The sequence below is a fragment of the Camelina sativa genome, chromosome 17, assembly GCF_000633955.1.
Source record: "Camelina sativa cultivar DH55 chromosome 17, Cs, whole genome shotgun sequence".
NCBI lineage: Eukaryota > Viridiplantae > Streptophyta > Magnoliopsida > Brassicales > Brassicaceae > Camelina > Camelina sativa.
Window position 1 is genome coordinate 2,283,209 of NC_025701.1, and position 11,404 is coordinate 2,294,612.

Below are 11,404 nucleotides of genomic sequence, written 5' to 3' on the forward strand. Positions count from 1 at the left end.
AAAAAAATAAATGAAATAAAAATAATATTTTGAATATAACTAAAAATTTCACATATTTTCTTATATCCGCGTTAATACGCGGGCCTAATCTAGTCATATTATATAATTAAGCGTTTATACCCCTCCAATCGATTCACCCAAGACATATGAGCACTTTTTACTCATAGTATAAATGAATTACATATATGCTTCCATGATCCGAACAATATAGTTATAATAATAGTAATATTTGTTTAAATTTATGTCGTTTCCACCTGATCTGAAACCTTATTTTATATCTGCTCACACATGTGTTAGAATTAAAATTTAAAATAGCGGAAACTTAATCACCATCACATGAAATTATAATAGTATTTTTGGAACACTTTTTGTTCAAAATATATTTTTGGAAACATTTACTATTGAATGTCATTAAATATTCAAAAAAGTTTAGTTAACACTCTCTACTATTTTTATAATTAAACACAATTAAAATATTTTAAATATTCATGTATATAATATTCTACAGTTAATATATAAATTTAGAATATTTATTTCAGACGACGGAGTGGCTGCCATTCGTGACGACCCTCCTCTCTTAGAAAACGACGCCGATTCTGCTGGAATAAACGCCGAAGTCGCTCGTGTCGGAGGTGACGGCGGATAGCTTTGCGGTGTTCTCTCGTGGATCCTCACTTGCGGCGGTGAGGTCCGAAAAATGTGTCGTCCTCTCCATTACAAAAATTGTTTTGAGCTGGTCCTATAAATCTGATTAGGTTTTGTGTGCGTCTGTCGTCTAGATTTTTTCTTCCAGATTTTTAGCATAAACAGTTACTATCAGACTTTGTGTAGCAATCTATTTGTTTTGACTCTTCAATATGTCTATTAAAATTACTTATAGTATATACATACTGCATGGGTCGTTTCAACTATCTGTAAACAATTTTTTTTTTTAAGTTCCATTATTTTACCTTAATTTTGTTAATATAATAGAGTTTTTTTTTCCATTATTCATGTCTTATATTTCAATGTAAATTAAGACCATGTGCATTGGACATATCTGAATGGATTTCTCATTAACTAAATAATATTATTGCCTTCGGATTCTTCCCTGTAAAGTTAGTTTGACCAAATAAGCAATAAAAGTAAATCATGAAAGCATTTCATCTTATAATTTGTGGTTTGTTAGCAGTTTTTACTTGATTGCCTTTTTTATGTCCTCGTATGTTGCTGGCTTGCTGCATTCTCAAGTCTTACGGTGAGATCAACAATTGAGACAGCAATGATTGGAACAAAGAATGCAATTCCGGTCAATTTTCCATTGAGGGATGGTAGCACTCTCCCAACATCTCAGTTGAGAGTACTTAAGATTTAATCTCAAAAATCTCTACTATAATAAATAATTCAGTGTATAATTTAAGATCTGTTTTCTTCGTCAGAAAAAAAAAAAAAAAAAAACCAAAATCCTTAAGAACCTGACCCCAAAAAATCCGATTTGGGTTTAATATGGGTGTGAATATTCCCGAATTATTGTATTGGATTTTATGTTGTCAAACATGTGGGTTCAAATCCGGATTCGGTTTAGGATATTTTCTGATACCCATAGTATATGAGAGCCATAAAACCCAAACATATAAAAAGTATCCAAAGTGACATTTCAATCTTCATAGTTCATATAAACCAATTACTCAAAATAATAATTATAAATTCCCTTTATAATAAAACGGAAATACATAACATTGTTTTGTAGACTATATAATTTTAATAAATTGGTTACAAAGAGGTTATAGATTAATTGATGTATTAATTGGTTACAAGTTAAATAGTGAGTACAAACTTAATTTATTTTTGAAATATTTTATTACTAGAGCACGTTGTTTTCAAAAATCTTAAAGAAAATATTTTAAAGAGTAATTTTTGTACGTATGATTTAAAAGATTTTTAATTTTCTTTAAAAAATTGTTATAAAATATGTAACAGGTTATAAAATTTAATAAAATGACAAAGTTCATACTCATGGTGACTAATTTGAATTGATATATGTGGTTTATATTTGAACTAATTTGCTTTAGTAGTATATTTATCTATAGGATCGTAGATTATATATTTTTGCTTTAGTAGTATATAACTGGATTCACCAAAATCATGTAATGCACTTGTGGTAGAGAGAGGCTGTTAGAATCTACATGAGACCACTTTGTGAGAGGAGTTTGAGAAGGAGCTTCCTTCTTTCAAAGTGAGCAAATATTTGTTACCTCTACATACATTAGTTTCTGTGGAAGCTTTTCTCATGATCATGAAAGCAGTTAAATTGGGCCCTTTGAGTTTGATGGTGGTAGTACTTTTCTAGTAACAAGTACACTCTCCTACCTTTTTGACGATCTTCACATGCATTGTAGAATGTAGCGGCTTGTTGCTTGTTGTTCCTATAGTGTCGTGTGTCCAACAAAGTTGTATGTAATATTTGCCTAGCTGGTAGTGTTATTATAAGTTGACCTCAATGCTCATTACTAGTGTTTTTGTTTTAACTCCGGTTAAATTAATCTCGGACAGGCTCAACGACATTGTCTCTCCTCATTCTCTAACCCTCCTGAGTGGATTTCTTGCTGAGGTATCAGTAAACATAGTGATTGTGTTGTACATCGATCTGTATGGCCCTGAAAGAACCTTCAGATAAACTCAAGCCAGACGCTGCATTCCTCGCTGAGGCCAAAGATAGTGTGAGCAAATTGACAAAGGGAGCCACAAGCAATGATGATCCAGCACTCAAGAAACAAGATTGTCCAAGTTTGAAACGAAGAACAGGGCCAAGAATGCAATTTAGGTTTGATCGAATGGAGCAGGCAGACCCTCGGGTTACCAATATGGATCGTTGTTGTTGTGTTTGTACCATGGAGAAAATGATGTGACGTTTTGAGGTTTAGTTTTTGGTTATTAAGCTAAAGCAAGCAGCGAAAAATGCCTTTTGTGTATGATATAAACAGAGACAAAAGCTTAATGCTAATTAGCCCAAACTTATAAACATTATTGACTTATATTCATACTATATACTTTCTCTTATATTCTTGAAAGAAACTAAAAAAAAAAATCAATTTAAGGAAAAAGAAACTAACTGTTATAAAATTTGTAAGTCACAGAATATAAACAAAACTAGGTGATACCCGTGCTACAGCACGGGATTATATATTTTGTTAGTTATTTTTTTTAGTAATTTGTATTTTTGTAATATAGTTTTTTATTTTGATTTATTTTCTTTATTTATATAGTGTTTATTTGTATATTTGGGGTTATACAGTAAATTGGAAATCCTAATAGAGTAAGTAGTTTGTAAAATGTAGTTTTTCACGGAAACAGACACACCACAATAGTAGATAGTACGTAGTTTTGTAAGAGAATAGACACTCTGCAATATCGGATAGTAGTTTTGTAAGAGGATAGACACACTCTGCTTCCATGGTTTAATTTATAGTTTGATAAAAACACATGTTTTAACGGATTTAACTCAAAAAAATTTTATATTTTAAATTTTTAAGAATTAAAATATTAATATTACTTAAATATTTTATAGACTTTAAATATATTATAATATTTTAAACTTTCGACGGAGTTCAAATATTTATAATAATTTAATCATTCTATAAAAATTTAAATATTTATAATATCTTAAACATTTTTTAAAAACGTAAATATATTATAATATATTATAATATGTTTACTTTTTAAAAGTTTAAATATTTTCAAATATAGAACCAAATTAAACTATTAAATTTGGATACCTGATAAATCAAGCTTCCTGCTCATTTGTACTCAAAACATTTTAGTCACATATTTATAGTGATTATGAACCATATTCCATAATATTTAGTCGATGTGGGATATACACCTTTTCTGTAAATTAGTTTACAACTTTACATATATATAATTTCTGCGTTTTTAATTCTTTCTATCTATACTACTCACAATTAATTACTAAAATTTTGTTAAGGAAATATTATAATATCGGAAATCAAGCAATTTAGTCAGATTTGGTAACTTGAATATTCGTTTTTAAAGATTTTAACTGAATCACTAAATATTCCTTTTAAAAGATTATCTGTTAAGATCAATCTCGGTAATTAAGGAAATATCCGAATTTTTGGTAATTAAAATTTATGGTTTTCATTTAAATACCTTAAAGGAAAATGAAATCAGAGTGTTTGCCTATAACGAATAACTCTGTTTGGGATCTTAAATAACTAATCTTGAATGAAATAATATACTGGATCCGAAAAATATTATTCTGAAGTACAAACAGATCCGCGGTTTTTTTTCCTTCTGTAGTCGGATATGTAAGGATCCGCGTCCCGACCCGGCAATTTTTTAAGTGATCGACCGAGGGTATTTTCGTCATTTAAAGAAACGAAACTATAGGTTAATTAGATTAAATTTTGTAATATTTTTAATGAAAAACCTACTAAAACCAAGTCATGGTCCAGAGTAACTTCTGCTTTAATAGTATAGATAAATAGGTATAAAATATCAATTTTATGAAAAAAAAAAAAAAAAATTGCAGAGAAGCGGGTCTCGTAGTTTTCTTCGGAAGGTGTCAAAGAATCGCCAGATCCTCCTAGCTTCTTCACCCACTACGGTAAACTCTCTCTCTATCATCTCTCTTCTTCTCTGTTTTGAATTCGAACTCGAAGATTACGTTTTGGAGTACTGTAATCTTTCGGGGGGTTTCGTCTTCTATACCAGAAAAAAAGTGAAAGATTGCAAATTTATGCTGCAATTACATAGAAAGAGGATTTCCACTGAACTTGTTCTTCTTCTTAATGCGAAATTGATCTTTGATTGGTGGTGAGACGATGATCTTGGTGTCTTCTTGAGCTTAATTTGGGTTGACACCAGTTTACTTTTTTTTATTACACGGAAAGGGGAAACTAGATTTAATGATCAATCCTCTAAAGTCTCTAGATAAGAAGAAAATTGAAACTTTTTCAACTGTTATGTCTCTCTGCCTTGGGATATGATCATCACAGGTCAAAATTTATGTTCTTGAACGAGTCTCAGTTGTTTTCGCTTCTCACTAAAGATTGTTGGAATTTTCTGTGGACATGTTTCTAGATATAAGCTTTTTATCTACATCTTTTGAAGCTTTTTTCTAAGCTTTGCTTACCTCAAAACTAATTTGACTTAGCTTATGCTGAATGGTGTCTTTTTTCTCTGGCTAACAGATCTCAGACTCCACTTACCAAGATGGTGTACGAAATAACTGAGCAGAAAAGTAATAGTTTCTTCACAAATATGCTTTTGCAGCCACTGTTTAACTGTGCTGTTTCTGTGTTAGAACTCTTTTGGCACCCGATTAAGTTATTTGTTAGCATTTTTTTAGTGTGGTGTCTGTGGTATAAGTCGTTCACCTCTATTTTTCTTGATTTGTAAACATTACTGAACAGATGAAGGTAGAAATTGGTGTAGCTTTCTTTAAAGACAGTGTTATATGATTTATATCAGTAATAGAAAGCACAAACATGATAAAGTAGGTGTTCATTCCTTAACATGTTTTTTAAGATTCTAACATCTTCTGTGAATACCTCTTACTGATTTTACTTCAATATTCTTTGGCTCATGGCATCCATTTCTTGAATTTTTGCAGAAGTTGGGTTGGGACTCATTGGCTTTGGTTTATCCTTTACGTTTCTCGGTGTCATCTTGTACTTTGACAGAGGTTTGCTCGCTTTAGGAAACGTGAGAATTTACTTAATTCTCTTTAAACATCAGTCTACAGAAGGGTCCAACATTTGAATCTCATTTGGCTTTTGTCTTCAGTTGTTCTGGTTGATAGGTGTTGGCCTTTTACTTGGTTGGCAGTCGACTTATAGACTATTTACCAACGTTAATAACTTGAGGGTATGCTAATCTCTGTTAATTGTTTCTCTTGATGAACCTTTCATTCATAGTGACATATCAATTTGGTTACTTCCTTCTTGCAGGGCACTGTCTGTTTCGTCCTTGGACTCTTTCTTATATTTGTACGTTGGCCCATAGTCGGCATAGTCTTGGAGATATACGGTGTTATTGTTCTATTCGGGTGAGAGCACACTGTTTATTATTGAAAATCTTATATCAAGGCAGCTGAAATATGAGCAACCAATAAACCACACAAGAATCGTTGCTTACAGATTTGATTATGGTTGTACTTCATTCAGCATCTTGCTTGAATGATTAGTTTGTTACTGTATCTAACTAGATACACATTTTACTATCTTTGCAGAGGATTTTGGTCAACGGTAAAGGCATTCCTTTCCCAGATTCCATTTGTTGGATGGATAATACAGTATCCTCTCATGGTAAGTAATCCTCAACAATACTTCCATTGTCCTCTAGTGCTCCTTCCTTTTGCTTTTCAAACATTCATAGCTTTCTGTCACGGCCTTGTTCTCGAAAAACATCTTTTTCCCCTGCATTGACTCATCCCGTCCCTTGTGGTAGCTAAGTTAGCCTCTCTCTCGGAAATGGATAGAGCCAGCTGATAGTCCCTTGATATGGAATGATCTGTTTTTGCAGGTTATTGAGCAACTTGTAAGAGGTTCTCGTTGATACAGATCCATCTCAATCTCAAGGCTCTTCAGCCTCCTCTCTAGAATTCCAAAACAACTGCTGCTTACTTTTTTTTGCTTCTTCTTGTAGAAACAGCAACACATAAATTTTGCTTTCTTCTTCTTTTTTTGAGACCAAGACAGAGACTTTGCTCTGTTTTTTATCTTTTAACCTTTTGCTCTGTTTCACTTTTAACTTTTTTTGCTTTATCATATCCCAAAAGTAGTTTAAAAATGTTTCACCTTTGCAACTATATAATATAACTCCAATCTTTGTGCCAAGTTGTCAACTTAATCTTTAAAAAGTGTTTATCTTTCGTTGCCAACTCAAATCTTGATTTATGTAACGTGGGAATAATAATAATTAAGTAGTTTGGTTACGAATCAACGGCAGATTTAAATAGAGCTTTTTATAATAAATAAAGTGTTTTATTTCTTTTTGTTTTTATTTCGTACGGACAAAAAGCTTTTCTTAAAAAGTGACAGCCAAAGAACAAATTTGTTGTTTTGAGGATCAGACAGACAGACATATATATTCGTCAGAGATCGAGTGCGGGTTTTTTTTTTTCTTTTTCTCGGAGAGATGTCTTTGTCTCTTCGTGATTTCGTGGTCGGCGAGACATTGACCTAGACCCGCTTAATAATCTCCGATTACTACGATCAACAAAACCCAGAGGGGACACATTAAACCGAACCACCATCATCGCTAGGCAAATCATGTGGATTTCGAGGCTGAGGAGAGTTAGGAGAACGATTATGGTTCTGGGCGTTGCCAATTTCGTCGTGATTGTCTTCGGCGGTGTTCTTACTCTCGTTTCTGAGTCCGGTTGCGACAGCGCCGGACAACTATTTCCCCTCTATGCCGTTTGTTTAGCCGCCGCCGTCAAACTCGCCGCCATGGTTAAGGTCGGTACTACTCAAGAACTCATGGCTATGACAATCATGGATTCTCCTACTCAGAACAGCCTCCAAAGAAAGGTGCTTTTCACTGTCTCTCTCTCTCTCTCAATTGTGAATTTCTCCTTTTATAAAAAAATAGAGTCTTTCAAGGATGTCATGAGAATCGAGTTCTGAGATTTTGTATTTCCTTCTTGGTTTGTGGAGTCTGTTATGAAACGGTTGTTATATTTCTTATTTGGGATATGCAGTTGAAGTATAAGACGTGGCTTTGGTGGACTCGGTTTGCAATGGTAATTACTGTACTGCAATTTATAGGTGCAACTTACCTTATGTTCCGTGTGGCCAAATATGTTTCCCGTGATGGATTGCCAAGGGATTGCGTTTTAGGTAACTACTTGGACAAGTTAAAAATTGATTTGTTTGTTGTCTAAAAGTCAACTACTTGGCACAAGTTCAAAATTTCCATGTATATTATTTGATGGGGTTGAACATTTAGCATATCTGTTTACGTTGTAGCTTTATTTTGTAGTTCAGCTACCTAGCATTTTTGCCATATCTATGCACTTTTTCTTGCTTAAGAATCTGTTTAGTAACTTCCTTTGCTCAGGGTTATATCAAGATACACGTGGGTGGAAGCAAACGCTGGAGGTTGCCTTCTTGATCACAGTTTGCTTTGTTGCGCTGGCACAATGCTTTACTGGATCAGATATATTGCAATGGCGGTCTTTCTACGCAACACAAGATGATGCCTGGAAAGCTCACTATCAGGAGGTATTTGACCATGGAATTCGTGAAGTTTTGTGCTGTCTGGGACGTCGTGAATATATGTATATTCCTTTTGCCTGATTCTTCTGGAAACTTATTTCCTGTTTATAGCAAGTTCACTAGTTCAGACTCTTAGAAAATTGATTGTCTACTTCAGGGGTGTTATCGAGGAGGACGAAGTGTGTTCCGTTGCAAGACTATTAGGTGACCTTGTTTCATATCGTGCATCGGGCACTGGCCATTTGGAATTTTTGGCAGGTTAAGATCTAAAACTTTAATTGACTGTTGTATCTAAGTTATGGTTTATACTTTGTGCTGTGGTCTCTTGTCTCTACTTTTCATTCTATGTGATCTCAATGTGTGAACCTTATCTAACTAATCTTTTGTCTATTCAGGCCTTGCTCTGCTACAGCATAATAGCCAGTATCCTGAATCATACGAGGACTGTATGGAAGCTCCAGCATTTCATCTTCAGGAGGCTGCTATGTTGCATAAATTTGCAGAAGCTGCTTATACTGTATGTTTGAACAACACAGGCTCCAAATCTCTTTTCTTTAAAACGGTAGATATCTCTAACCTGCGAGTGTGGCATTGTGCAGGGACCACTGCTTGATGTTGGGAGAAATCCTGCCTTATTTTTATGCACATGGATTTGTAGACAAGGGATTTTAACACCTTGGAGCCGTAAATGGTATATTATACCTGGTTAGCTCGTTTGAATAAACTCAACTTGTTTCTTTGAAGTTTACTGTTTCCAATTTCCATACTTTTCCCTTGTGACTGATCTTGATATAAGAAAAATTCGTATGTTCAATGTAAGAAACTTCCTTGCAATTATTTGCAGGCGGCCTAAACTTGATGGTGATAATTGGTGGCGAGGTCATGCAGCTGCCTTCCTTAAGTTTATAAATTTTCCTGCTCATGTTCTTCGACGAGGTCGAATTTGTAGGGTAAGCTTGTTCCCTTTCATTCTCTTTTCCAAAACCCACGACCAAAGTAAGCCAAAGCAGATTGTATGCCTTGTTTTATCATATGGTCTGACACAATCAATGGAAATGGATCAACTGTAGATTTGTTATTTTTGTCGAAGTTGTTTGATATGTTTTGGCATCAGTCATCAGAATCGTTCTCATAAATTCATGTAATTATTCTGGTGTGGCAGGAGAAGTGTAAAGCAACATACTTCGTTGTAGTCTTACATTATCTTAGATGTGTTGTAATTGCTGTTCGAGGAACTGAGACTGCTGAAGACCTCATAACTGATGGTTTAGGCCGTGCGTGTTCACTAACTGCTGAAGACTTGGATGGGCTACCAAAGTCAGTCTCTATCTCTTTCTTATTAGAAATTATAACTCTGCTTTTGAGTTTAGATTCAAAATAAAATGCTTATGGTTTCACAACTTAACTGATTATTAGTTGATGTTATCTGAAATATCTGATGTTTTCAAGTCATGTATGCTCTCTCGTTCTTCTTATTTATGTTGAGATCCCACTACTCTGCGTCTCTGCGTCCCATCAGGAGTAATGGTTCTCTTGTCTGCTGTTTCATGTGTTGATCTGTCAGTCATATACATGGTATGGATCCATCTCGTAAACACTACGGACATTCGGGAATAGTAGAGGCTTCAAGAGATCTATTTATGCAAGTAGAAGGAGACCCCGGAGGTAAGAGTTAAGCTATAACTATAAGTGTGTTACTTGGTGCTGTACCTTTGCATGATACATGCTTCTCTAAAAGCTAATATACAAACGACTATGCAGAGTCCGGATCAATTGGGTTCTTGTCCTCATTGATTGGTGATGGGTGTGAGTGTGATGGCTACAGCATTCGCATTGTTGGGCATTCTTTAGGAGGTGCTATCGCCTCATTACTGGGTATCAGAGTATGTTTTCTATTCATAAAAAGTTACATACCGTTCTTTAGCTCATCTTTCATTACTGATATTTTCCTTTCTTTTTTTTGGCGGGTAGCTTCGTTGCAGATTCCCTAATCTATATGTATATGCCTATGGACCCCTCCCATGTGTAGATTCAGAGGTAGCAGATGCATGTTCAGAATTTGTTACAAGGTAGATTTTTGAGCCATGCTGATTTAATGGTTTAGATTCTTTTGTTTAAAATGATTTAGACTAATCTTTTAGGCCCTTGATGCAATTCTTAACAGCATTGTACTCCATAACGAGTTCTCATCAAGACTTTCTTATGGATCAATCCGCCGGCTCCAAGTAGCAGCAATCAAAGTACTGTCTCAAGACCCAAAAGCTGATACAGCACTCATTTTCAGACTCGCACGCCGGTTTTTGTCTGCGAGCAAACACCAAAGAGAAAATGTAGAAGAGAAAACTTCTGAAGAACCAATGCTATCAACAAGTGGTAACAACTTTAAAGTCTCACTCTGACACTCATTCTCTTTAGTTATCCATCAAGAGAGATTATTACTTAATGACTTCTTCTTGTTTTTCTTGGTGTAAGTTAATGAGTCACCGGAAAGCCTGCAACAACAAGATCAAATTTATCCAATATGGGAAGAAGCTGAAGCGGAAATGCAGCAAGATGTCGAAGAGTTCATAAACCCGTTTCACGATATGGCCTCAGTGGATAATCCCGTGTCTCAGTTTATGGAAACAGTCCCAACAAGAGAAGATGATGATGATGAAGCTCCCGAGATGTTCTTGCCCGGTTTAGTCCTTCATATTGTACCCGAAGGAAACAACATGAGTGTGCCGATATGGCGAGGATGGCCAATTTGTGATGTGACTGATGGTTACAAAGCTTATGTTGCAAACAGAGAGAGCTTCAAAGAACTTATGGTTTCTCCATCAATGTTCCTTGATCATCTTCCTTGGAGGTAACTCTTTCTAATTCACAACTTTGATTTTTTAGTCGAACTCTCTGATTCTTAGCTACTCATATTATTATTATTTTTTGTTAACTTCAGATGTAGACACGCGCTGCAGAAGGTTCTAGAATCTCGAAATCTCTTCTTCGATCTGACAAGTGAACCTGATATAGTATGACAAACAGGCTTCTCTAAACTTCGATTAAACAACACAATGTGCATATGTTTCTACTGATACAAGTTGTATCATACAACAAACAACTGAACATAATGTAAGAACTTTTTCATTTATCTTCAAAATGAAACTGGTCTTCTGGAGGCCACTAAGAATCTCCAGGTGCTA

General features: G+C 34.7%; 2 protein-coding genes across 3 annotated transcripts; both read left to right on the plus strand.

The window, feature by feature from the left end:
• LOC104754728 (vesicle transport protein GOT1-like) lies at positions 4,519-6,794 on the plus strand. The gene is made up of 7 exons (XM_010476993.2): positions 4,519-4,606; positions 5,193-5,242; positions 5,615-5,706; positions 5,788-5,868; positions 5,952-6,049; positions 6,233-6,308; positions 6,526-6,794. The coding sequence occupies exons 2-7, from the start codon at positions 5,215-5,217 to the stop codon at positions 6,556-6,558; spliced, it is 408 nt and encodes a 135-aa protein (XP_010475295.1). The 5' UTR covers positions 4,519-4,606; positions 5,193-5,214; the 3' UTR covers positions 6,559-6,794.
• On the plus strand, positions 7,050-11,404 carry LOC104754730 (sn1-specific diacylglycerol lipase beta). Of its 2 annotated transcripts, XM_010476994.2 has the most exons (14): positions 7,050-7,535; positions 7,706-7,844; positions 8,065-8,284; positions 8,380-8,480; positions 8,618-8,739; positions 8,822-8,913; positions 9,067-9,172; positions 9,385-9,539; positions 9,787-9,887; positions 9,984-10,105; positions 10,194-10,291; positions 10,387-10,595; positions 10,695-11,070; positions 11,161-11,404. In XM_010476994.2, exons 1-14 carry the CDS (start codon positions 7,275-7,277, stop codon positions 11,237-11,239), a joined length of 2,181 nt encoding a protein of 726 aa, XP_010475296.1. In that variant the 5' UTR covers positions 7,050-7,274; the 3' UTR covers positions 11,240-11,404. The 2 variants fall into 2 exon arrangements, with proteins under 2 accessions (XP_010475296.1, XP_010475297.1); XM_010476995.2 differs by lacking the exon at positions 7,050-7,535 and having other exon boundaries at positions 7,761-7,844; positions 8,048-8,284.